This window comes from Tachypleus tridentatus, chromosome 3 (assembly GCF_004210375.1).
Source record: "Tachypleus tridentatus isolate NWPU-2018 chromosome 3, ASM421037v1, whole genome shotgun sequence".
NCBI lineage: Eukaryota > Metazoa > Arthropoda > Merostomata > Xiphosura > Limulidae > Tachypleus > Tachypleus tridentatus.
This window is the reverse complement of record NC_134827.1, coordinates 9,928,949-9,955,200: the sequence shown is the minus strand read 5'-3', so window position 1 is coordinate 9,955,200 and position 26,252 is coordinate 9,928,949. Positions and strand designations below refer to the sequence as shown.

General features: G+C 32.8%; 1 protein-coding gene across 1 annotated transcript; it reads left to right on the top strand.

Moving 5' to 3' along the window:
• Positions 1–1,674: 1,674 nt before the first annotated feature.
• On the top strand, positions 1,675–21,505 carry LOC143246328 (small ribosomal subunit protein RACK1-like). The gene is made up of 7 exons (XM_076492867.1): positions 1,675–1,895; positions 2,561–2,732; positions 9,297–9,444; positions 10,782–10,877; positions 11,068–11,178; positions 18,913–19,053; positions 21,257–21,505. Exons 1-7 carry the CDS (start codon positions 1,787–1,789, stop codon positions 21,431–21,433), a joined length of 954 nt encoding a protein of 317 aa, XP_076348982.1. The 5' UTR covers positions 1,675–1,786; the 3' UTR covers positions 21,434–21,505.
• The last annotated feature ends 4,747 nt before the right edge of the window (positions 21,506–26,252 follow it).

Below are 26,252 nucleotides of genomic sequence, written 5' to 3'. Positions count from 1 at the left end.
CAAACCATCTTACAAGAATTCTAAAAACACACTAAAAATTATAATACTTTAATTAAACTGTGTTTAACAAATCTTGACTTGACAACAAGATATATAACGACATAATGAGGACATACTGTTTTAACACAACTGACATAACCTCTTTATATTATACCTAAGAATTCCTGTAACAATTTTCGCTGTCTTTCAAAGTATAACATTGAACAAAATATTAAAAATTTTCAGATGAAAATGCTAGAATATTATTCTGAAAAATCAAAACTTCTTCCGTCACATTTAAAGCAAATATTAAGAACAACAGAGTGACAGCTCTTCCCAAAATTAGTTTGCAGTCGTTATAACCTGACTGAAATCATAACTAAAATAAATGGCTAAACTCATGCTTGATTTAATAAGTTTTTCTTCTCAGAATTAGTGTAGTACAATAGTTAATATTATTCCACAAACAAAATTGCTTCAAAAGCTCTTCAAAGTTTTCAACAAGAAGAAACTCAAAATCGTCGTTCCTCTATGCTGTGTCTTTTGCAATGTAGCTTTTAACAACTGTTTGTTCACACCCCTAGTGTCTTAATTCATTAATAATGTTATTGTTTGACGAAGAATAGTTAATCTAATAAAAATGATCAATATTTTCCCTGTTCCCTGTATTAAATGTCAAACCAAAATATCTTTTAACCCTTTTTTTATTCGTAGTTGAACACAAAATTATACAATGGACTATCTGAAAACCGATTTTTAACAATTTCAGCTTATAGAATTTCCGCTGAAACACTCATGGAGGTTTCTTCTTTTAACAGAAAATTACGCCGTTTTCTTATTTCAAACTAGGTAATTTTTGTTTTGTTCTGTTCGTGTTAAGCGCTAGACAACAAAATGGACTATTTGTGCATAGTTCCTAAAGAACATCGAAATTTGACTTTAAGTATTAATAAGCCCTGAGAATTATTGCTGAACTACCAGATTGAATTCGGTTTTAATTGCACAAAGTAATAATAATAACGATTCGTAATTTGTTTCACAGATAATAGTTTAACTTTTGTGTTTTATTTTTAAATTCAATTAGGAAATGATGGCTTAAAGTATTAGGGAGTATACATTTTATCCTTTAATTAATCAGTTAGTTGGAAACCATTAAACATTTCTAGCGTTGTTATGATTTTAGCTAAAACGTATGCCTTGGAAAAGTGCTAGAAATATTACAGAGCAATACTTGAACCGTAAAGCGATAATAAATAAATGTTTTTCAATTTAAAAATTTGCAGCGTCAGGTATCAAATTTTTCTTTTTTTAATAACGAAAAATAAAATTCAAGAAAATCTTTATTAGAAATTCTGACGTTTCGACAAGCCCGTTTTGTGTATTAGAATTAAGCGTACAAACTAAATTACAATTGAGAATTCGAACTTTAGTTTGTGTTTTGTTTGTAGCTCTTTTGTCCTTGAAAAAGGTGTGTGTGTGTTTTTCTTATAGCAAAGCCACATCGGGCTATCTGCTGAGCTCTCCGAGGGGAAGCGAACCCCTGGTTTTTGCGTTACAACTCCTTGGACAAACCGCTGTACTAGCGGGGGACCTTAAAAAAGGCTCAAGTCGAAATGTCAGGTTATCTATCTGGAGCTTCGTAAGTCATTTTCACATTAAAATGTAAATATTAAATTGTTAAAGCGCCATCTAGAATACAAGAAACTTTCTTTACCGAATGGCTGTTTGAGAAGAGAAGAGGTATCTCATACAGTCGAAGAAAATCTGTTTGAATCGAAGTGAACAAGAACAAGAAATAGTTTAAAATATGACGGAAGGACTTTACTTAAAAGGAACTTTGCGAGGACACAATGGATGGATCACTCAAATCGCGACTAATCCAAAATATCCAGAAATGATACTGTCGTCGTCTAGGGGTAAGAGTTTGAACATACGGTAGAGAATAAATTATAATTACAGTTATAGTGTACCTTGCTATTTACACGTAACAGCAACTAAACTTTGTAAGTCAAACATTTCAATCAGGAATTACTTATAGTAAATAATGTAATGTGGTAAGTGAATATATTCATACAGTTATAGTTAATATCTGAAAGCCAGTGGAATACTAAATCATGACTAAATATATTTTAAATAAAAAATAACTTTCAAATATCTATTTTAAGTTCTAATATTAATTATTCACAATTGTATTTGATTCAAACTAAACCCTAAATTCTGGCTTTGCTGTTTCATTCGATGGTATATTGTAATTAGGATTATGAATTTATGTGCAACTTGAGCAGTTCTTGGTAATAGTTCTACTAAAAACTTTGAACATTGTATGGGTAGTTCTGTTCTGTATTATTTATCTAAATATAAATACCTAATAAGGAATGTAAAAATGTTTAGATTGTGGTATTTGACAACATTTTGAATGTAGAAGAAGTAACCTAGTGCCTTTTAAGTTTCAGAATAGGTAAAAGTTAACATAAATGGTTAAAAACTAAAGAACCAAGCCTGGTCTGTATGGTGTAGCTGTCTGTAACTGTAAGACTTTTATGTTAATAATTTGTAACTTATTTTCTATTTTCCAATGTAGACAAAACCCTTATTATGTGGAAACTGACTCGGGATGATACAAACTATGGTATTCCACAAAAAAGACTCAAAGGCCATGGCCATTTTGTTACTGATGTGGTCATGTCTTCAGATGGGCAGTATGCACTATCTTGTTCATGGGACAAAACCCTACGTTTGTGGGACTTGTCTGTGTAAGTTTCATGCAGTTTCAAGAGCTCTTTATATGATGAAACATGTATCTGAAATGAACATTAATAATATTATTAGTATATTTATGGAAAAGGCACAGTTTGGTCCTGTAAGGCTATTCTTGGTTATCCATCCTTGTGAAAAATAAAACTTTAAGCCAACCATTTATTTTCTGGGAAAATTGCAAATTATCAGTTTCTATTTAAAACTTGTGTAAAGTACTGGTTTCCATTGTTGCCAATGGCAACTGATATCAGTAGTTAGTCATCCTGTTTTAAACTGGAGTCCACTTTGTCTTTCAGAAATTTTTAATTTTAAAAATGATAAGGTAGAATATAAAATAAGAAACCCTGTCCTTATTTTGCTGAGCTATGGCTTATGTACTGAATCAAACACAGTAGCCCTGTTCATCTCTTTCCATTTTTGAGAACAGTCTCTTACATACATTTACTTCAGTAAATCAGGTGAATGACCAATTGACAGCTTAGAATCTCCCCATTCTGGTTTTCTCAGCCATTTTCAGCTGTTAAAAAGGCTACCACGTTCTTTCGAACCATGATTTCAAGGAGGTATGTTGTGACTTTAGACTTCTCCAGGCTTTATATTTGTTAGACCTAAATACAACGTACTCATTAAGCTTGATAAATTAGTGGCATTCTGTGGTAGTAATATAGTAACTTGTGATTTTTTGATTATTCAATTGTATACATGCAACATAAATAAAAATGGTTTCTTTTACACCTTGCATGTACAAAATTTTTAAAGGCTTTGCAACCTTGCTCAAAAACTAACTTGAAGAAATAATTTTTTTCTTCTTTATATAATGTTTTATATTTTATGAAAAATAAGTTTAATAACTTATTTTTAAATAGAAATGGTCTATATACATGTATAATTGAAATGTGGCTATATCTTACAAAATACTAGTCTACTAAAACATGGCCAAGGCAGGTCACTTTGTAAAGACTAAAGGTCAGTTTTATGTTACTGGATACATTAGCATGAGTGCATATGTATCGTGTAAATGCAAGTTAGGTTAGTTAGGCCTGACTAAAAGGTCTAATATATATAACACTGGGGAACACTCATTTTGTTGCATTTAAAAAAAGACCTTTCTATAGTCAATTTGAGTGTGTTGATTTCAAATCTGAAGTCAGATTTTGTCTGCAAGCTACAGATTTTATGCAATTTGACATTTTTATTTATTTTTTAATTTTTTGTTATTATAGGAAATTATAGGAATAGCTAATCAATTTGTTTGTGTATTTTATTCAGGTAGGAATTTGCGTTTATAACTTTTGTGTTTGTACACTTCATCTGCACAATCTCGTTTGATGCTCCAGCAGTAGTCAGCCATCATACTTTTGTCCCAGCGCCCTTGGTAGCATTCTTCCATGACCTTTAGGTCTTGGTGGAATCGTTCTCCTTGTACGTCACTCACAGCCCCCAGATTGTCAGGGAACTTATCAAGGTGGCTGTTCAAAAAATGAAGCTTGATGCTCATGTTGCACCCGAGATCACGAAAAGTGAGGAGCATTCTGTTCACAAGTTCACTGTAGTTCTCCGCCTTATTGTTTCCAAGGAAGTTCTGAACGTTTTCCTTTGGTCCAGTCTCAAAGCATTTCCTCACAATTGTGGCACACAACATGAGGAGCCCATTGCTTGTCTTGATCACCAAGATGAACTTCAAAATATGTCTTGTAGGCAAGCTTGACGAACAAGGATATGTTACGTCTCTGACGATTGAGTGTGTAGCATCCACATATGTAGCAGAAGGCATCAGGCTTGTTTTTGCAATGATATCTATTTTTGGAAGCCATGTTTGATCTGAAACAAAAGAAGAATGATCAAAATATTAAAGCTATTTATATATATGGATGTGAAAATGCTTATACATGGTTTACGCAAGTTCACATTTGTACAATTTCATTAACCTCAAATTGCATACAAACTAGAGCTTGTAGAGAAAAACTAATTTCAGATTTGAAATCTGCACCTAAAACTCCTTCTGAATCAGTTAAAATATCCAATGCAACTCAAAGTTACTGAAAAAGTGTTCCCCAGTGTAATATATAATGCTGTGAGACTTAAGCTATTCAGAATAGACATTTTAATTTTAATGTTATATTTTGTAGTCATTCTAGCTTGAAAAAAAGCATAATTTATATTTATTTCATAATTTTGTTATGATTGTTGAGGTTAAAAGTATCATATTTTGTAAAGTTACAGTACAGATACTTAATGTGTGCAGATGTTTATACAGGGTGTTTGGAAAGTCACTTTGCAGTTTTGTAATCAAGCCAGCAGCTGATAGTGGTGTTTAGAAACAAAATAAGAAGGATCCAGGCCTGTATTGATGCCAACAGGGTTCACTTTCAACAGTTTATAATTGTCATTCATATTTACCTTCTGTATTCTATATTGAAACATATCTGTTAATAAATATATAAGTGCACAGTGACTTTCCAAACACCCTGTATGAACTTGTGTATGTTATACTGAGCCAGCTGCAAAAATATTAATTTAAACAATAATAAACAAAAAAGAGCAAAACAGAAAAGAGTAATTCAGATGTTCACAGTGAACTATTTGGTGTACAGTCATTTAATATTTTAATTATGGGTGATTTAAATATTCAAAACTGCAGCTTTGTATTCTGACACTCCTGTGGCCTGAAACCGTAATTCTTGGGGAATTCCTGTTTTTAGATCAGACTGCCTACAGATGTGGTGGTTGCTATGAAGTTTGAAGGAGTTTAAGTGAATAATTGATGAATGTTTGAGTAAGGTTTTTTTCTTTAAACTTAGTGGTTGGGATACCCTAAATAAACAAACACATCCTTTGTTCTTAAATTTTATCTTTATTGTCATCAAGTGGTAACTGTGCAATGTAGTTGAGATATCATACTGTGAAATATCATACTGTGGTTTGAATAATCAGCTGAACAAATGAATAAAAGAAATAGAAATGTGGAATAATATATAAGCATTCATGAATATGCTGTTTTAATAACTGCTGTAATATTAATCAAAAGGATCAGCTGTAATAATAATGAATTTTTTCATTTATTTGAACTTTCTTTTTGTAATTCACATTAGTACTTTAACCCCCTAAACAGTGAGAATATTGTAGGTAGCAGCATCAGTTGATATGGCCTCCATTTAAGGGTTAAATCTACTGAGATGAGTTTTCCTATGGTCACAGTCAAAGGCCATGCCATCACATCAAATCGCTATCACACCAAATGTGCTTACCCTTTCAGCCCTGGAGGTTTATAATGTGATAATCATTCCTACTATTCATTGGTAAACAAGTAGCCCAAGAATTTGGGGTGGGTGGTAATGACCTGTCACTTTAGTCTTGCACTGCTAAAATAGGGATGGCTAGTGCAGATAACCCTTGTGTAGCTTTGTGTGAAATTCAAGGAGCATTTAAATGGTATATCTCTTATAGAACATTACTATTTACAGATTACAGACAAGTTCATAAACTTATTTTTCTTAAAACATAAAAGAGTAAATAAGGAAATAAAGCAAACAATTCTCTTCTAGTTTGTTCAGCATTAAGACATTTCACTCATGGAAGATGTGAAATGAAATAATTTTATTTTAAGTTTTATGTGTACATCAGAAAAACCAAAAAAGTCATAAATTACTTCACCAATACCACAGAATTCTATTATAATTTATCAAGTATAATAATTAAGCTATATTTCATTCTAAAAAAAATCTCAAACAGGCTAAAGACTCAACTTACCAGCATGAATGTTTGTCTAGAAAGAAAGAAAAGACACCTTTATATTTGTAAATGGCTGAGAAAATTACTAAGAGGACATTCTGAGCTTCTGATTGGTTATTTACGTGTCATGTAGAAGTAAGTACTACTGGCCAAAATCTTAAGGCCAATGAACATATAGAAAAAGTATGCATTTTGCGTTGTTAGACTCGACCACTTATTTGAGTAGAGCTTTAAAAGATGAAAATAAGAAATGGGAAAATAAAAAATAAAAACTTTTAGCATTTAATAGGGAAAATGTGAACACTGAAATTAGCCTAAATACTAGCTGGTCAAAAGTTTAAGAATATACCAAAAAGAAGTCCTAAACAGGGTAGGAAATGCCCAACAAGAGGTCTCAGTAGTGAGTTGCATGGCCGTCATTGCAAATAACTGCAAACATTCATTTTGGCATGGTCAATATAAGCATTTGCAGAAGGCTGGTTGGAATGTTATTCCAAGTGGTAAAGATGGTTTCACTGTTTGGAATTGACGTCCATTTCTATAGACTTCCCTTGCCATCAACCTCCAAACATTTTCAATGGGGTTCAGTTCGAGCAAACATGCTGTATGTTCTTAAGCAGCATTCTGCGTCCGTAAGGGCCTTAATCTGGTTCGACAATCGGCTGGTGTCTTGCCGGACAACTGTCAAATCCTCCTGCTCAATGCCAGTGAAATTTTCTTGGGCCGACCACTTGAAATTCTCATTCCGTATCCCTCAGGGTCTTTTAAGAAATTTGCAACAGCAGTTTTACTATGCCCAATCTCACCAGCGAAGGCACGTTGAGAGAGAGACCTTGCTTTTGCAACTTGACAATTCTGCCATGTTTAAACTCTGTCAACTTTTTAGCCTTTGCCATGTTTTTACCCAAGGTAACACAGGAGATGTTGACAAAGCTAATGCTTGAACACAAATGACTACATTTTGTTACGTGTTTACCGATTAACACTTTGTTTCAATATGGTCGTTAACACTCCTACGAAAAGACGTTTCTAATCCTGATTTCTCCAAGCCCGTTCCCCTGGCTGTGGTTTTGCTAGATAGTAGATAGGGACAGTGGGAATCTTGTTAATCCATTCATTAATGGATTTAAATGGCAATTTCATTTAAATACAAAATTATTAGCCTAATATTAATAACCTTTCAAGTTGCTCTGGGGCCTATTAGGCCCCACTTTTTTGTAGGAGTGTTAAACTTTTGACCATCTAGTATTTCGCTAATTTCATAGTGTTCACATTTTCCCTATTAAATGCTAAAATTTTTTTTATTTTTATTTTCCTGTTTCTTATTTTCATCTTCCAAAGATCTACTCAAATAAGTGGTTGAGTTTGACAATGCAAAATGCACATTTTTTCTTTATGCTCATTGGCCTTAAGATTTTGGCCAGCAGTGTATATACAAGGGACCCTTTCTAAAATTGTGAGCTGGGCCACTGTGTTTGATTCACTAAATATAGTGATAGTTAAGGAAATAAAAAAATAAAAGGTTTTTATTTTATATCCTCTCTTGTAAGTATTGGTAATTTGAGTTCCTAATTTGTACAAAACTTTTGATTTTGTATTTTGACATCACAAGCATCTAAATGAACCAGTGCCACATTCAACATATGTGATACAAAAAAAAAAGTGTTTATTTAATATTTACATTTAGGTTAAGAAATTAAATAATGTATAATTTTAAAATATGAATTATAATCTATGGTTTGATACCAAACTTAAGGAGATAAATTCATAAAATAGTTGAATAAAATTTTGAATGCATGTCAACAAATGTGATGTCTTGTGACCCATCATGATAAGGTTAGTGCTTCTGAACAAAGATACATCAGTTTGAATCTTCTAATTTCAGTACAAGTGTCATTTTGTTCAATTTATCCCAAAACTGTCAATTTCAGCAGCTGTCATGGTATTATGTAAATAGTCTTTCTTTCTTTGAGAAGTGAAAGGTAGTGATGTGACATACAATGAAAGTTTATTTCCTGTCCTTTTGTAATTGTTTAAGCCAATATGGCATCCATTTCAGGTGACATGTAGAGAGTATAAAAAAGTTATAAAACGTAACTTTGTAATATGTTGTGTATCTCAGAACATTGGTATGGGTTAATACCATACCAGCTGTTCAGAGATAAATTTTTATTTCAAGTTGGTTTCTCATCATCAAGAATTATAATATGTTGCTAGAAGACAAGTTTTAATCAACTACTATAATTACAGTTGTGATTTTGTTTTAAACTTATGAAAAGTTAAATTTCTTACAAGGCCTGGTACACGACTCGTAATCCAAGGGTTACAGATTTGAATCCCCATCTCACCAAACATACTTGCCCTTTCAGCCATGGGGGCATTATGGTGTGATGGTCAGTTCCACTATCCATTGGTAAAAGTAGTCCAAGAGTTGGTGGTGATGACCAGCTGCTTTTCCTCTAGCCTTACCCTGCTAAATTAGGGACTTCTAGCACAGATAACCATTGCCCTCATGTAGCTTTGTGCAGAATTTAAAAAAACAAGCAAAACAAACATCTTACTAACAGTTAAAAAGATTTTCTAGTTTATTATTTTGCTGTGGTAAAAACATTTCATCATGCATCAGGGATTGTAAGTACTGTAACGTTTTTTTTTTTAAACAGACAAAAATTAGTTTCATAAATGTTGTGAAGCTTTGCAAGAATGTATTTAGGTATGAAAATTTTGTATTGAAATATAGAACAATAAACATTTTTAACTAAGAAATCAGAAGTCTCAATTTTTTATTCACTGGTAAGGAAGTTAAGTACAAGTTTTTTAAATTCTAGGGGGAACACTACCAGCCGATTTGAAAATCACACTAAAGATGTTCTGAGTGTGGCTTTTTCTTCTGATAACCGTCAGATAGTGTCTGGGTCTCGTGACAGGACCATCAAATTGTGGAATACTTTAGCTCAGTGCAAGTATACTATTCAGGTCAGTGATAAAGATGTTTGCTTTACTGTGCTTTTCTTCTCTTTAACTCCTTAAATCTGTAATTTTTGCACATACTGCCATTGCATTTGAAATTTGTTTAAAACAAATTGTTATGCTTCACAGAACTTCTTGTTTGTTGATACAAGGAAAACCATAATATGGTTTGGATTATTTAATCAAATTGGAAAATTTGTTCCTACTTGATATCTTGTTCATTTGGGTGTATTTTTCAACACTCACCTTAGTCAGGCCCAACCTTCTCCTCAACTTTGTTCAGTGGAACAATGGAGCAGTCAGTTCTCCATGCTTTTACTGCTTCCCCTCTTGCAGCTTGTGAGGTTCTATTTCTTTTGGGCATGTTGTCTTCCATGTTGTAATTTTATTGTTATAAGCAATGAGTTATTTTTATGAAAACACTTCTTATTTAGATGAAGTATTGGTAAGTTTTGGAAGTATAATATTTTACTAGCTAAACAAATGCTTGGGTACTTGATCAAAAATTTCACAATGTAACTAAGGGTATGCTGACTTTTCTTAAAATCTCAATTTTGTACCTTTTAGTCATAGAGGTTTCACTGAGTTAACTAGAAATGAGTATTAATAAATAAATTTTCTTAGTGAAATAAAATGACCATCTTGTAAACATTTCTGTGCCTTTGAAAAAAATTCAGTAAGCATTTTGGATTTTTTTATATTCTTATAAATGCAATGAATATTGTTTTCTTAATAAAACACATGGATTAATAGTCCTAATGTGTGTTAAAATATCTACTAAAGAGTAACCTCAAAACAATATTCTTGACCTATTTGCTGAAATACTTTGCTTGTGATTGTTTTCAACATGTAAATTTGGATGATTAGTAGAAGTTTATAATCAGTTAGTCATCAAACTCATTATTTGATTACATCATCAATTCAGTTATTCTCACACGAGACTTGCCTGTTTAAAAACACTAATTTTGTCCACATTGATTTAATTGTAATTTGATTAATCAGTTGGTTAATGTGACACTAATATAATTTATGTTCATAGGTAATTGAGTAAATTGCCCATCAGTGACAAATGGGTGAAAGATTTACCAGATAATTTGTATTATTTAATGCTCTTTCTTTAACATCAAGATCCTAGTTATGTGGTTTCTTAACTTAAGAGTTTAAAAAAATTAATTTTGAAGTACATGTTTAAAAATACTTTAATAGTGGTAAGTACTTTTATGAAAGTTCATTAAACTGTATCAATTACAGCTAGATTAGGACATGCAATAAATAGTGCCACTGTTACAGATTGTGTTGAATGGAAACTCATTTTTCACTTCAAATGAACCTGTGTCTTGCAGGAAGATGGCCACAGTGACTGGGTGTCTTGTGTGAGATTTTCTCCAAACAACAGCAATCCAATAATTGTATCCTGTGGCTGGGATAAGTATGTGAAGGTGAGTTGTTTGTTTAGTTTTCTCTTTACTGAGTTGACTTCCTAATACTGCCTGATGATTAGAATGTATTAGCTTTTGATTAGCATCTGATGACTTTGTTCTGCAATAATGAGGGTAATATGAATACTTTTTATGTCAAGATGAAATCATTTTATGTAGTTGTAATGATATAAGCTTTCTTTTTCCAAAGGTGTGGAACCTGACTAACTGCCGACTGAAGACCAATCACATTGGTCACACTGGCTATCTGAATACTGTGACAGTGTCTCCTGATGGTTCACTGTGTGCTTCAGGTGGTAAAGTGAGTAAATGTTTTGGCTTTTCCTTAACTCTTTCCTTATTGGCTTGGTACCAGTGACCAACTTTGAAACCATTTTGTAGTTTTCTTGCTGTAACTTTTGATAAAGTATTACAAGGCTTACATATGAAAACTATTTTTTTTATAAAGTTTAATATTTTATTAGTAATGTTTTTCTTGTGGAATTTTTTAACTATCCAACATGCAAAGTAATTTTGATTTTAAGATTTAAAAAATGATTTTATTATGCAACAGAAAATGTTCAAATTTCATGTGCAAAATGTTTGTAATATTCAGATAGTTTTTTCTAAAAAGAAACATTTGATAATTATCTCCTGTTTTCATTATTGTATTTCTGTAAAGCTTTGGTTGGTTGCACTGATCTTGTAACCACCATAAAAATTATAAAATATATATATAAATTAAGTTTTTGTTGTTGTCCTAGAATTACTGCAAATTATAACACAAAAACCCAAATGTTTTATTCTTAATAGCTTAACCCTTCATCATTGGTTAGGTGAAGTGCACCTCACTCATAATCATAAAAGTAATTATACTGTGATTTTTCATAATGTACACATCTTTACAACATTTTGCAGGTTAGTGGTAAACAATATAAAGCTTTTGAACATAAAATATCAGGTTTTTAAATTCTATATCAAGACTTTAAAGATTTTCTCCTAAATGTTTCTTTTCGAATGTTGACTATCTGACATGCAAAGTAAGTTTGATTTTAAGATTAAAAATGCATTTATACATCAGAGCATTTTAAAATTTTGCATGCAATATTTTTATTAACTCTTAGATAATTATCAAGAATTTTTTAGAAACTTTCTGTTAATTTCATGACTGTACAGGTTTACAGTTTGACAGACTTTGTAAATATAAATAATGCTTTTCTATTCTATAATGACTACAGATTATAACATGAAAACAGATGTTTAGTCTAAATTGTTTATATTTCATAACATTATACATTCTTGATGAAACTTTGTATAATGGACTGCAACTGCTTGTTGTGGAGACAGAAGTGTGGAGGACGACATTTCAAAAGTCTTCTGCATTTTGTTTTCAGGTCAGTGTGTATAAGGTATTGTTGGTTTTTATAGTGTCCTGGTGGATTGTGGAGAGTGTGTTATAATTGGTTGGATTATCACTGTTTCTGATTGGAGGAGAGACTTCCTGTAGATTCAACCAATGGTAGCCACAAGTTACTCACCTCTAATCTGGAATCTCTGTTTAGTGAAGATTTAATAGTGTAAATATAAAATGATTCTTTGATTTTTCTTGTCCTCCAGAATTTGTCTGTGTCTGATTCTTGTTCTCTCTCAGTTTATTGTGTCTACTTAACATGGCGTGCTCTACAATGGTTGAATTTTGTGTTTTCATGAGACTTGTACTATCTTTGTTCTTTTAATCTTGTTGAAAGTTTCCTTCTTGTTTCTCCAATGTATGTGTCATTGCAGGAACATTGAATTTCATAAATAATGTTTTTGAGATTTTCTTTTGTAGGTCACTGTTTTTTACCAGAATGTATCTTAAGTTACTCACCTCTAATCTGGAATCTCTGTTTAGTGAAGATTTAATAGTGTAAATATAAAATGATTCTTTGATTTTTCTTGTCCTCCAGAATTTGTCTGTGTCTGATTCTTGTTCTCTCTCAGTTTATTGTGTCTACTTAACATGGCGTGCTCTACAATGGTTGAATTTTGTGTTTTCATGAGACTTGTACTATCTTTGTTCTTTTAATCTTGTTGAAAGTTTCCTTCTTGTTTCTCCAATGTATGTGTCATTGCAGGAACATTGAATTTCATAAATAATGTTTTTGAGATTTTCTTTTGTAGGTCACTGTTTTTTACCAGAATGTATCTTAAGGTATTTCCATCAGACTTCTATGTTTAATTTTTTGGCATTACATTTGAGATTTTTAGTAAAAATTTTGCAGATATGGTAGGTAAACAATGGTAGTGGTGGCAACTTTCTTTTGTGGTCTTCTTCAAGGAGTGTTTGAAAGAGGAGGTATAACCATTCTGTTTAAAACTCTTATGATCATTTGATGTTCTGCTTTGATGGATGTCTTATTGCAAATGTTTTCTGCTTTCTTGTTTAGGCTTTGGATTACACCAAGTTTTATCAAGGTTGGATGATAGGACTGGAAGTGTAGATATCTGTTTGAGTGGGTGGGTTTTCTGTATACAATTGTGGTGATTTGTCTTGCTTGTTTGCTGGTGAGTATGTCAAGAAACAGTAGAATGTTTTGTTCCTCTATTTCCATCGTGAAGTGGATTTTTTGGTCTACGGAATTGAGATGTTCTAAGAAGGCTGATAAGTTTTCTTGACCATGGGGCCAAATAACAAAGTGTCATCGATGTAATGTCTGTAGAAACTTGGTTTTATCGGTGTGAATAAAAACTTCTTTAAAGTTTTCCATGAAAATATCTGCTAGGATTGGAGAGAGTGGTGATCCCATGGCTAGACCATCTGTTTGCTTGCAGAATTCCTCGTTGTACTGGAAATAGATTGATTGTAGGCAAATAGTTGTTAGTTCCATTATGGCATCTATTTTTATATCTGTTCTGTGTGGTAGAAAGTTGTCTGGTGATGTGAGGGATTTTTGAGGTTGGAACATTGGTAAATAGGTCTGTGACATCAAAACAGACCAGAATATCCTGGAATTTGATGTGTAGCCTTCCTAGTTGTCTTATGAAATATGTTGAGTTTTGAATGTGACGTTCAGTGTTTCCTTGAAGAGGAAATAAGATAGGTAGTAGGAAAGTAGCCAGTTGATTGCAAAGTGAGTTTTTAGCACTGACAATAGGCCTCAAAGTTATATTAGGTTTGTGTACCTTAGGTAATCCGTTGAAGTGAGGAGGGAAATTGTTGTTGGATCTTGAGTCGTTGGTTAGTTTTTCATTGATTAAGCCTTGTTTCTTTAGTTTGTTCAGTGTTCTATTGATGAGTCTTTCTGGCATTTCTGTAGGATCATTGGTGATATTTTTATGCTGGTGTTTGTCAAGTAACTGTTTGATCTTCATGTGTCATAATCATTGATGTTTAGGATGACTACTATTTCCTTTGTTGGTAGAATCTTGATGATGTCTCGTTTTAGTCAGTTCAGTGCGCTGCATTTGTGTTTAGTGGCATGATGAAGGATTTTCCTCAGTATTTTAAAATGAGAACTTTCAGGTTTTTAAATGCTATATTAGAAAATATTATGTATATATGGCCCAAAATAATTTTAGCAATATACATCACTGATCAAGATGCACTTAAAGCACTTAGTGACAGATGTGATATTATTAAATAGCTTTGCATTCTACTGTACATTTTACTGCTAGTGTTACATTTCCAGATGTGACTTATAGCTATACAGAATAGGAACTAACTGGTGCAGACTGTGTATATATAATTGTTCTAAGAAAAAAATGTATGCAAAATTTCCTTTCTTGTGAACTAATTGTTGTTATTAACATTTTATTTTTATGGATACATGTGGGGCATTAACTTTTGTTTTAGCCTTAGAAAATGTAATATTAAGTAAAAGTTAGGTATGCCTAAAAAATAGGTATGCAATAAAATTGTATAATTAGCCATCAAACAGCAAAAATATTGTAGATAGCAGCATCAGTTGGTGATGACAACCATTTAAGGGTTAAAAAATAGATTTTCAAATTTTGGAAATAAATACACAGATATTTGAGGCAATTATAAATTTCTTATTGACATCACTTACATAATTATACAACATATTTTTGTTTTTTCATCTGATGCATTTGTTTGTTTAGAATTAAGCACAAAGCTACACAATGGGCTTTCTGTGCTCTACCCACCACAGGGATCAAAACCTGGGTTTTAGTGTGCAAGCCTGCAGACATAACACTGTGCCACTGGGAGTTTATATCTGATGCTAAAAGTATTATTTATGGATAAATGTAGTGAAAGAGTTAAGTAAAATATGGAAAAGTGTTAAATATCATCATAGAGCGAGATGATTGAATATCAAAATAATATATGTACAGTATAAGAATAACAATTACATTATAATGCTGAACAGGAGTAACAGTGTTGTATTTTGATACCATTATCCTGAAAGATGTATAAATGAGATACCATATCTTGAGGCTAGCCTTTGTTGTAAATTACTATATAGTGTTTTTCTGTTCAAAATTCTTGCTTGAAAATGGACTTCCACTGTGTCTTATCTGCATATTACACAGTTCTATGAATTTATACTTTCATAAGTTTTGATGGTTTTTTTATTGGATTTTCCATAATTCAGTTACCTAGATCTTGATTTTTTTTTTCTGTTATGTGAAGATTTTTTACAAGTCAGGAACAGAAACTTAAATCAAATTATCATTTCATTCACCAAATGAAAATGCATCTAATTCTTCCTTTTTTTGTGAAATCTACATTTTTTTAGTCTGAAAACTACTGTTGCATTTTGTATATGATGCAAAGAAATGGATACCATTCTTGGATTCAGTGTACAGCAGTTACTATAGATCATGAAAACATAATAAGACCATCATAGGCCTGAGCTATATATTGTACTAATAAATTGTTTTTTACTAAATATTAATACAGTTACAACAATTAGGTTACATGTAAGGGAAGCATCTCGCTAATCATTTTTGACAAAGTACACAGGTCTGAGTCTCCTATACAAAATAATTGAGAGAGAGTTAATAATTTTGTTGATTTCATCCATTTTAGTGATAAATTCACACTTGTCATGCTATTTGTTATTTAAAAGTAAAATTTTAACGTGTAATCTACTTAGTAATCATCACAAGCAATAATAAAAAATATTTTGTGCACTTGAATTGAAATATTTAGAAGCAGGTACTCATTTATTCTTTGTGCTGTTTTTCATTATTATTATTATAAAATGTCTCATTTAAGTAGTAATGCATAAAAATTTTCTTTAATCTATTGACATGTATGTAAGTGCTAATAAACCAGAATTGATATTATTATTATTGGCATTTCTGATGAGATTTGCTTGCATAGTAATACTTGCTAAATACATTTCAAAAATAAATTTGTGATACATATTTTTAGCTTGTTGAAACCATTAACTTTCTCATAACTGGCTTGGTATAATATACACAAGTTTATCTGCACATTTGTACAAGTTAAGTATTTACCCTATAACTTTTAATACAGCATGTGTACCTTCACAAAATTTGTACACAAAAACTTATATTTTTAATGAAATATTTTTACTAAAGATTTATTTGTGAAAATATTGAGTCTGTTTGGTTACTAGTCTGAGTGTGAAGTGATTTCATGTTATGATAAAAACAAAACTATTCTTTATCCCAAAAATCTCAAATGTTTTTGTAATTTCTATAACCTTCTAAATACATTTCAGTGTGAATTCATATTTATGATATTTTCTATACCCTGTGTTGGTTCTGTTTCTTGAACAACCTCATAACCATCATAAAAGAATCAGGAAATAAATTTTTTCATGTTAGAATGACTATATATTATAATACAAAAATACAAATGTTTAGTCTAAGTAGCTTAAGTCAGTACTATATGATCATTATATTTAATTATATTGACCTTTCAGTCGTGCCTAGCGAACATTACATTACTTGCATATGTGAGGTGCACATGCACTGATGTTATGTATTCAGTATTAAACTTACCTTTAGTCTTCTCTGTCTTGGCTGTGTTTTAGTGGACAAATAATTTGTAGTATAGTCACATTTCAATTCTTGTATGTTATATATGTATGTAGATTATTACTGTTTAGAAATATAATATTAAACTTATTTTTTTAAAATATAAAACAATAAGTAAAGAAGTAAAGTAAACAGTTATCTTTTCTAGCTACAATCTTTGAACTTTGTTGCTGCTGGACATAGATTGCTAAACCTTTTAAAATTTCACATGTAGAGGATATTAAACAAAATTTTTAAAGTTTTATACATAAGCTGAATAAATGAAAAATTGCAAATAACTCTAGTGATACCACAGAATGATACTATAAATTATTAAACTAGTAATACCACAGAATGATACTATAAATTATTAAACTAGTAATACCACAGAATGATACTATAAATTATTAAACTAGTAATACCACAGAAGGATACTATAAATTATTAAACTAGTAATACCACAGAATGATACTATAAATTATTAAACTAGTAATACCACAGAATGATACTATAAATTATTAAACTAGTAATACCACAGAATGATACTATAAATTATTAATCTAGTAATACCACAGAATTATCCTATAATTTATTAATCTAGTAATACCACAGAATTATCCTATAATATATTAATCTAGTAATACCACAGAAGTATACTATAATTTATTAATCTAGTAATACTACAGAAGTGTACTATAATTTATTAATTTTAGTAACTAAGATGAATTTAGTTTTAAGAAATTGAAACTTTGAGCAGACTAAAGATGCAATCTACCTTCATGAAATATGAAACTTAGTTCAAAAGAACTAGGTATCCTTTTCACAGATTAATGTGGCTGTGAAAACCAGTAAGGGGACATTCTAAGCTCTCATTTGATTATTCATGTGTCATATACTGTAGTAAGAGTATATTAGGGACCATTTCAAAAAATAGGGTTGAACAGGACATAAATAATGTCTCAGCAAAATAAAAAGATATGAAGTTCTTATTTTATGTGCTAGCTTGCCAATATTGGTAACTCGAGTTCCTAATTTGTACGAAATTATAGATTTAGTATTTTGGTAAAACACATCTGATTTTAATCAGAGCTGAATTCAGTGTACCATGTGATTCACTAAATTTTATATTTATGTTGGTTCTTTTAATATTTTTAAATTAAGGTATTAACTCGTATATAATAATATTAAAGTTTGAATAACAATCTACAGTTTGATTCTAAACTTGACATAAATTGATAAAATAGTAGTTTAATAGAATTTTCAACTCAAGTTAACAAATGTAATGACATGGACTTTAACCTATGACTTGTCGCAAATTTCTGGCTGAATTTCTAATCTAGGTTTTCTTCATAACATTTTGAAGAAAAATTGATGTGCTATGATATATCAAAATTTAGGTGTTTGTTTTATGCTAAATGAATTGTAAACATTATGTATAGTACAGTTCCCTGGTGGATCAGACGTAAGTGTATGGACTTATGATGCTACAGTAAAGAGAGTTGAATATTTGTAATTGAATTATGATAATTAGCCTCTCTCTTAATCAAATGCTGACATTTTATGTGTGGATATATGTTGTCATAACCCTGCATCACAAGTTAGACAAACATCATGATAGTGTTCTTTGATGATACTGACATTTTAATAGTTACACAGTTTTGCAGCATAATGTGTAGAATTAAGCATTTTGAGTTGTCAGCTATTTTGACCATTTTCAACTAATTTTTATCATGTATGGTAAAAGTTATTTGAAGCATCAACATTTATTTCACATAACTTAAGCTAGTTTCTCCACTTTTTGTAGAGGAGGGTCTTTGTTAACAAAAGATTTCATCCCCCCCTTTTTTTTTTGATAAACCCCTCAGTCTTGTCTGATACCTAGTCTTTTTTGAGTTTTATACAAGTATGTCTCTTTCAGATATTTAGTATAGAATGGTTTTCCTTTCATGTTGCATAATTAATTTAATATATGGATCATGTTAGAGAAGGAATCTATGTCTCTCCTACATGTTAGAAATTGTTTGGATTTATTTTGAAATTTATGACCTTTTATTTGCAACAGGACTGTAAAGCTATGTTATGGGATCTAAATGAAGGAAAACATCTCTACACTCTAGACCATACTGACATCATCAATAGCCTGTGTTTTAGTCCAAACAGATACTGGTTGTGTGTGGCAACTGGCCCCAGCATTAAAATCTGGGTATGTTAGATGGCTGTTGGAAATAAACTTCACAATTTCTCTACATAAAAATTGACTGTTTTTGAGAGTTTATTTAGTATTAGAAATTGGTTAGTGCTTGAATTACAGTGGTTATTTTGAAGTTTTAAACTCATGATAAGTTTGCTTTTTGAAATTAAAATGTTGTGTAGGTAAACTTTCATATTTTAAAGTCCAAGTAAAAGATGAAGAATGCTCAAAGAACACTGCCCTTTAAATGAAAGTAAGGTATAATTACAAATATCACACCAAATATTGTATTCAGCAATTTTTTATTGATTTAATATATGCCTGAGGTATATGCAAATAATATATATTTACTTAATATTTGTTAGAAGAATTTACTCTTGCTGGTATTTTGTAATAAGCATACGATACCTTTTCAATGACATATAAGAATTTTAAATGTTATTGGATAAAGTATAATAGATATGTATGGAAGATGCAAAGGGCAGTGTTTTTAACCCTGTGGATTTTCCAAGTAATTTTTATATTATACTGACTATTGTGTTTAGAAACTAGTAAAGTGAAAATTTATGCAGGTTGATTCAACCAGAGCTGGACAAGTAAGAGAAATGGTTTGAATCTATGTTTATCATATTTAAGAAATAAATGCACAAATTTGTTAGATGTTGTCATGAATATTTTAGACATTTTACTAAAAAATTTAATTTTAGCACTTTCTATTTTCAGTACATTTATTCTGAAGTATAAAGGCTAGTTTTCATTAAATGAAAATTACCCATTTTCTCTCATAATACACTAATGAAGTGTAAAGCTACTAAGCCAAACAGAATATCACTTTGTTAGTGAGGAGTAAAAAGCTATCCTTGCATTAGATGTTAGCATCTAGTGATTTAAGCCTTATCACAAGTGGTGAGCACACTTCAAATGTACACCTATGCAATACATTTAAACTTGCTATTGATTTCAAATGTCAGTTACTTTGATGTGATGTAATATTTCATACCTCTTGTAACCCTTAATTGAGTGGGAGATTTTTAAATTCCATAAGTTTCTGGCAGCTATAGCTGATGAAACATTCTTGTATTAATTAGTTGTTCACTACTTCCCAGTTCTTACTACATGAAATCTGAATTGTATAACATGTGGTTGTTTAATCGTGATCATGACAAAACTCAGGTTGTAATTTCATGTACATATAATATTAAAATGATTTTTGAAAGCCATTTTTTACAGTATTACTTATTTCATGCTAATAAAAATTTTACATTATCACATTTTAAAGGAAATGTACATGCAATAACCATGTTTGAACATTTTTTATTTAAGTTTTGAACAAGTTTGATATGTAAGTTGTTAAAAGGTTATTTACAAGTTCAGTGTTTTATTTTTAAAAAAATTCATTGAAAAATGGATGATTACACTTTGAAAGAAGGGTGTTTGAAGTTCTTTTGTTGTAGTATGAAAATTACCAAAAAATATATAATATGGTTATAATAAACTTGCACACTAATATGACATCATTCTAATGAAGGTAGGCCTGATTCTTTGTCATTAAATTCCTAGTAAATCTTCTTTCTTCCTTTTTATTATTATTAAGAAGTAGATCAGTTCAAGTTATACCCAATGATTACTTTGTATATTACGACTGCCAGTGATAATAAATCCTGCATTGATGAGGGTTATTCTTGACTGGTGTATTAAATATTGTTTATGTGTACAACATTAAGTTTAATTATTTCATTTCTCAATCTTTCCATGTAACTTACCTTAAGTTATGAATTTATGCAAAATGAATGTTGTGATTTTATATATGTTTTTATTTTATATTAATTTATATGCAAATACAACATTATATTTAAAACTAATATTGCAGAAAACTCAGCTGCTTCTTTCCATACCAGTGATTAAACTGTAGGTAGCACTTTCAGTGGAAATGAACCCTTTGATTTGCATGATTAAACAAATAATATAAAGATCTTTGAATATGTGATATATGGTTCAAATGTCACATGTTCTTGTTTCTTCCACAGAGTTAGTAATGTTGTGTTTAATTCTCATTAAAATATTTCATACAGTCTTTGTTTTTATATGTGGCATATTTTTAGTACATTCATTGAAATATAAAAAAAGGAAGTTTTGTTTAAGAAAGATAATTTTTTTGAGAAGCACATACTAATTATTGATTAAATTTGGAATTCAATCTGATTGCTAATTGCAGGATCTGGAGGGTAAGAACATGGTAGATGAACTGCGACCAGAAGTGATCACAACAAGTTCCAAAGCAGAGCCTCCTCAGTGTATTTCTATGGCATGGTCTGCTGATGGCCAAACACTCTTTGCTGGGTATACAGACAACTTGATCAGAGTTTGGCAAGTGTCAATTGCTTCACGTTAAGAAAACCTTTGGCTGAACTAGAAAGTGTAATTCTAAGGTGTTTTAAAGTTAAATAAAACATGAAGAGAAGAACCACTGTGTGTGTGTTTATTTTTTATTTGATTAAATGTTGAGATAGCTACTAATATTTGCATAAAATGGATATGTTGGTTGTTTTTATTCTTAGCTTAGTAATCCTTAGTTGGTTTTTTGTTCAATTTTTTTTAATATTAAAAGTATTAGCAGCTGAAGGTTATCCATTCTTGAGGTTACTTAATCATGTTTCATGTTTATCAGTTACCATTTTTACACAGTAATGAAAGGAAGTAATTATTGTAGCTGTAGGTGGTTTGGTACATATAGGCTTGGCAAATTGGCTCACAAAATTCCTGTGTTTGAAAAGAATTGTCTTAAATTATTTTAAAAAAAAGTTTACAGAATATCCATCTTGCAAATATCAAAACACTTGAACTATAAAGATATTTGTAGTGAAAGTGTACCAACTATGTCAATCTTAAAATTGATCTTTGATAAATTGATAAGCACTTCTAATTTATATTTTAAAGTATTTGATTTTGAACAGTCACCTTAGTTAGTTTCAATGTAACAAAGCAGATTTATGTAATTTAACATCTCTAATTCTTGTTAGACTAATGAGTGGTCTGCAAAAATACGTATCAGAAATGTATGATAGACGAATAATGTTGAACTTGTGTGAAAAGTGACCCTATATTAGAGCCCTCGGTTTTAGAACTGGTAAATTGGTGTAGAATCTGAGTAATGTCACAAAATATCCTTTGCACTTTGAGGTTGTGTTATAAAGGATAACAATACTTTAGCAAAAATACAAAGTACCAGTGTTGGAAGTTCTCAATGGGTATTGTGGACATTGTGTCTGATGCTGGTGTTTGGGTATAGTGCTCACAAAACCCTGGTGTTGCTGCAATGTCCTTGCATGACATTGTAGTGCGTCCTCTCGTAGGGCTCCATGATGGGTGGGGTCAGTGAGTACCGAAATTGTCCTTTCTTCCTATGGATTCTCCTATGAAAAATTTAAATGAAATAGTGAAAAAACAGTCAGTAGGTAAACGACCACATTTTGAAGACTCTAAGCAGCAATCTTCAACATCTGTAACACGTACCTCATTTTCTTATATTACATTCTTTTTTAGAAAAACCTTTAGGGCAAATGTCCCCCTTTTTTATTCAGAAGGGACTTGCTGGCTCTCCAAAGTCAGTAAAGAAGCTTCAATCTGGAGAAATTGGTTGAAACATCCACATCCCAACACAGTGAACTCCTTTTGAATTCAAAGGCAATTTGGGATGTACCTATTGAGGTTACCCCTCATGTTACCTTGAATTCATCACGAGGAGTTATTGTTGAGAAGGATTTGAAGAACGTCCCTGAGTCGGAGATTCTCGCTGTTTTCTCCACTCAAGCAGTTTCTGCAGTGAGGTGCATCTCCACTCGCAAAGATCGTGTTACACTGGCGACAAATATCCTCGTTTTGACATTTACATCACCATATGCACCTGTCACCATCAAGGCAGGTTATCTAAATTCCAGGGTATGACCGTATATTCCAAACCCTTTCCGATATTTCCAATGTCAGAGGTTTGGCCACTCAAAGACGTCATGTCGTGGTTTCCTGACGTGCTCCTTGTGGTGGCAAGGACCATGATGCCTGTGAGTGCAACATAGACCTACAATGTGTCAACTGCAATGGTTCTTGCCCTAAATGGTAAGAGGAAAAAGAGCTGCAGCATTTGGAAATGACTCAACATTAGTTATCCTGAAGCTCGAAAATTGCTTTTTGCCACTTCATCTCGGACATATGCTGCTGCACTTCGTTCCACAACTACAGTGGAGTGCAGACAGATATCTGTGTTTCCAAGAGAATTGTTTTCAAAACAAATGAAAAGCCTTTTGACCTCCATAGTGAAAAAGGTTGTTGAATCAACTTCTACATCCATCTCTGTTCCTCCCGTACATTCCAACAAACACCAAGATCCACATCCTTTGATTTCAAATACAGACATTTCTTCAGATACATCTTTTTCTCTTACCCCAATATTCAAAACAATCATTTGTTTGCGTCCTCAGTCACTGGAATCCCCTTCCAACAACAAAGACCTGCCCAATTGACACAGGACAGGATTTACGGAGGTTGATAGACCTCCTCCAAATAAGGACAGTAAGGAAAAAAGACGTGGTCAGTCACTTTGCCTACCCGTCATTAGAAATGACCACCTTGATACAATGGAACTGTCGAGGTTTACATTCTAATATGGATGACATCAAAACACTGATTGCTTCCTACCATTCCCTATGCCTCTCCTTACAAGAAACATGCCGATACAGTCACTTTTCGGCAGTTTTCTTTGTACAGAAATGACATGCTGTGTGATGGACGAGTACATGGAGGAGTGGCACTGTTGGTTGATCAACATGTGCCCATCCTGTTTTTGTCACTCAACACACCCTTGGAGGCTGTAGCCATCCGTGTTTCCTTGGGTCATATCATCACTGTTTGTTCTCTCTACCTGTCACCTGGAGAGACATATGGTCAATCAGATCTTGATGCTCTTGTTGAACAGTTGCCCTCTCCCTTTTTAATCCTGGGGGGCATTGATGGATATCATCCCTCTGGGGAAGTGCTGTTATTGATAGGAGGGGTCGCTCTGTAGAGCGTATGCTCTCTGATTACAACCTTTCTCTTTTCAATAGTGGTTCTTCCACTTATTTTCGTGCACCTAGTCAGTCATTTACCGCTATTGATCTCTCGGTTTGCTCCCTTTTGTTATTCTCCCATTTTTTATGGAGGGTTGACAATAATCCACTAGGTAGTGATCATTTTCTTATACTTTTGAGAGAGACTGGCTGTGGTCAATGCTACCCTACCTGCATGCCTAGGTGAAGCTGGATCAGGCAGACTGGTCCACTTTCACTGCTCTTGCACAACTTGATCCTGCCATCGTCAGTCAGCCATCAATAGACAACTGTGTGGCAGTAGTAACTAACTGTATTATACAAGCAGCTGCTCAGTGTATTTCTAAAACCTCGACACGATATCCTCGTCCGTGGTGGAATCCTGCCTGCCACATGGCACGGAAGGCTCAAAAACGGGCCTGGGATACTTTCCGTAGATATTTTACACTTTCAAACCGCATTGCTTTTCAATGGGCCCGTGCACATGCTAGGTGGGTAAGACGTCAAAACCAGAAGGAATCTTGGATTAAGTTCACAACTAGCATATCTTCTACCACTAGTTCCAAGGTCATATGGGACAGGGTTCGAAAGGTCAGTGGGCACTACAATTCTGCCCCCCTCTCGATCTTACTCTGATGGCCAAGAGGTAGCTGATGTCCGGAGCATCGCCCATACTCTAGGTAAAAGCTTTTGCCACTTTTGCTTGTTCCTCCACCTTGGCCATCAAGACTCAGACAGAGCATTCACCTCTTTCCTTTTGAACTGACTGTCTCTTTGACTATAATCGTCCCTTTACACTGGTGGAACTGAAAATGGCCCTTCATCGGTCTGCCAGTATATCTATGACATGCTGCACTATCTCTCTCCTGCTTCTCTTGATATTCTTCTAATCGTTTTTAACTGGATCTGGCAGAAGAATGTTTTTCCTTATGTCTGGCCCCAGGCTATTATCTTACCTTTCTCTAAGCCTGGGAAAGATCCCAAGATTCCTTCAAACTACATGAGCTGTCTTTGTAAGACAGGATGGTTAATGTTCGTCTTGTTTGGTTCCTCGAATCAAACAACCTCCTCTCGCCCACCCAGTGTGGGTTTCAACTACAGACCACCTAATTCGACTTGAAACATCAATCAGAGAAGCCTTTCTCAAACAACATCTTGTATCACTATTCTTTAAACTTGAGAAGGCTTATGACACAACATGGAGGTATGGCATTTTGCGAGACTTCCATATATACTCCATATATATTGACTCGCTTACTTCTCTACTGACCCTGGAATCGCTTCACGTTGGCTCACACCCTGTTCTCGCTGATATTCAAAACCGACTGGTCCATTTCTCTTTACCATCTTCTTCTATCCAGTTTTTCGGGATACCAGGCCACGTTGGTATTCGCGGGAACGAACTTGTAGACATGGCAGCTAAATCTGTCTGCTTTTCTACTGTCTGTGCCTATTCCATACTTGGACTGTGGTCCTGTATTCAAGGCTCGGCTCCGTGTCAGCTGGCAGTCAACTTAGAGTGAGCAACGCGATAACAAGCTTTTCCAAATAAAACCCTATATTGGACTTTGGCCGTCTACCTTCCGTAAACTAAACTAAATTAACGTGGCAGGGGTTCAGTTTAGAGAGAGAGAAATCAGAAGAGTTCTCTCTCCAACTGGGGTGTTCAGGAACTTTATAGTTCCTCTTCGTCCCCTTACGTGAGAAATGTTTTAAAATATCCATGGAGTTTTACTTTATTTTAACATTTCAAAATATTTGTGAGTGAGAGGAAGGACGGGAGAACTGGACGAAAGCAGCGAAAGTGAAGTGAGCCAGACTTTAGCTCGAGGATGGAGAACCCTGGCGGCTGGCGAGGTGGTTTTAAAATTTACTGTAATTGATTAGATACCCTTGACTGGATAAACGGCCCTTTTCAGAATGAGGCTGGGACCTACAGGTCCGATGCCAGAGATTTTGCTGCTGAAGTAAACTTGGGCTAAACTAAACTAAACTAACGTGGCAGGGGTTCAGTTTAGAGAGAGAGAGAAATCAGAAGAGTTCTCTCTCCAACTGGGGTGTTCAGGAACTTTATAGTTCCTCTTCGTCCCCTTACGTGAGAAATGTTTTAAAATATCCATGGAGTTTTTA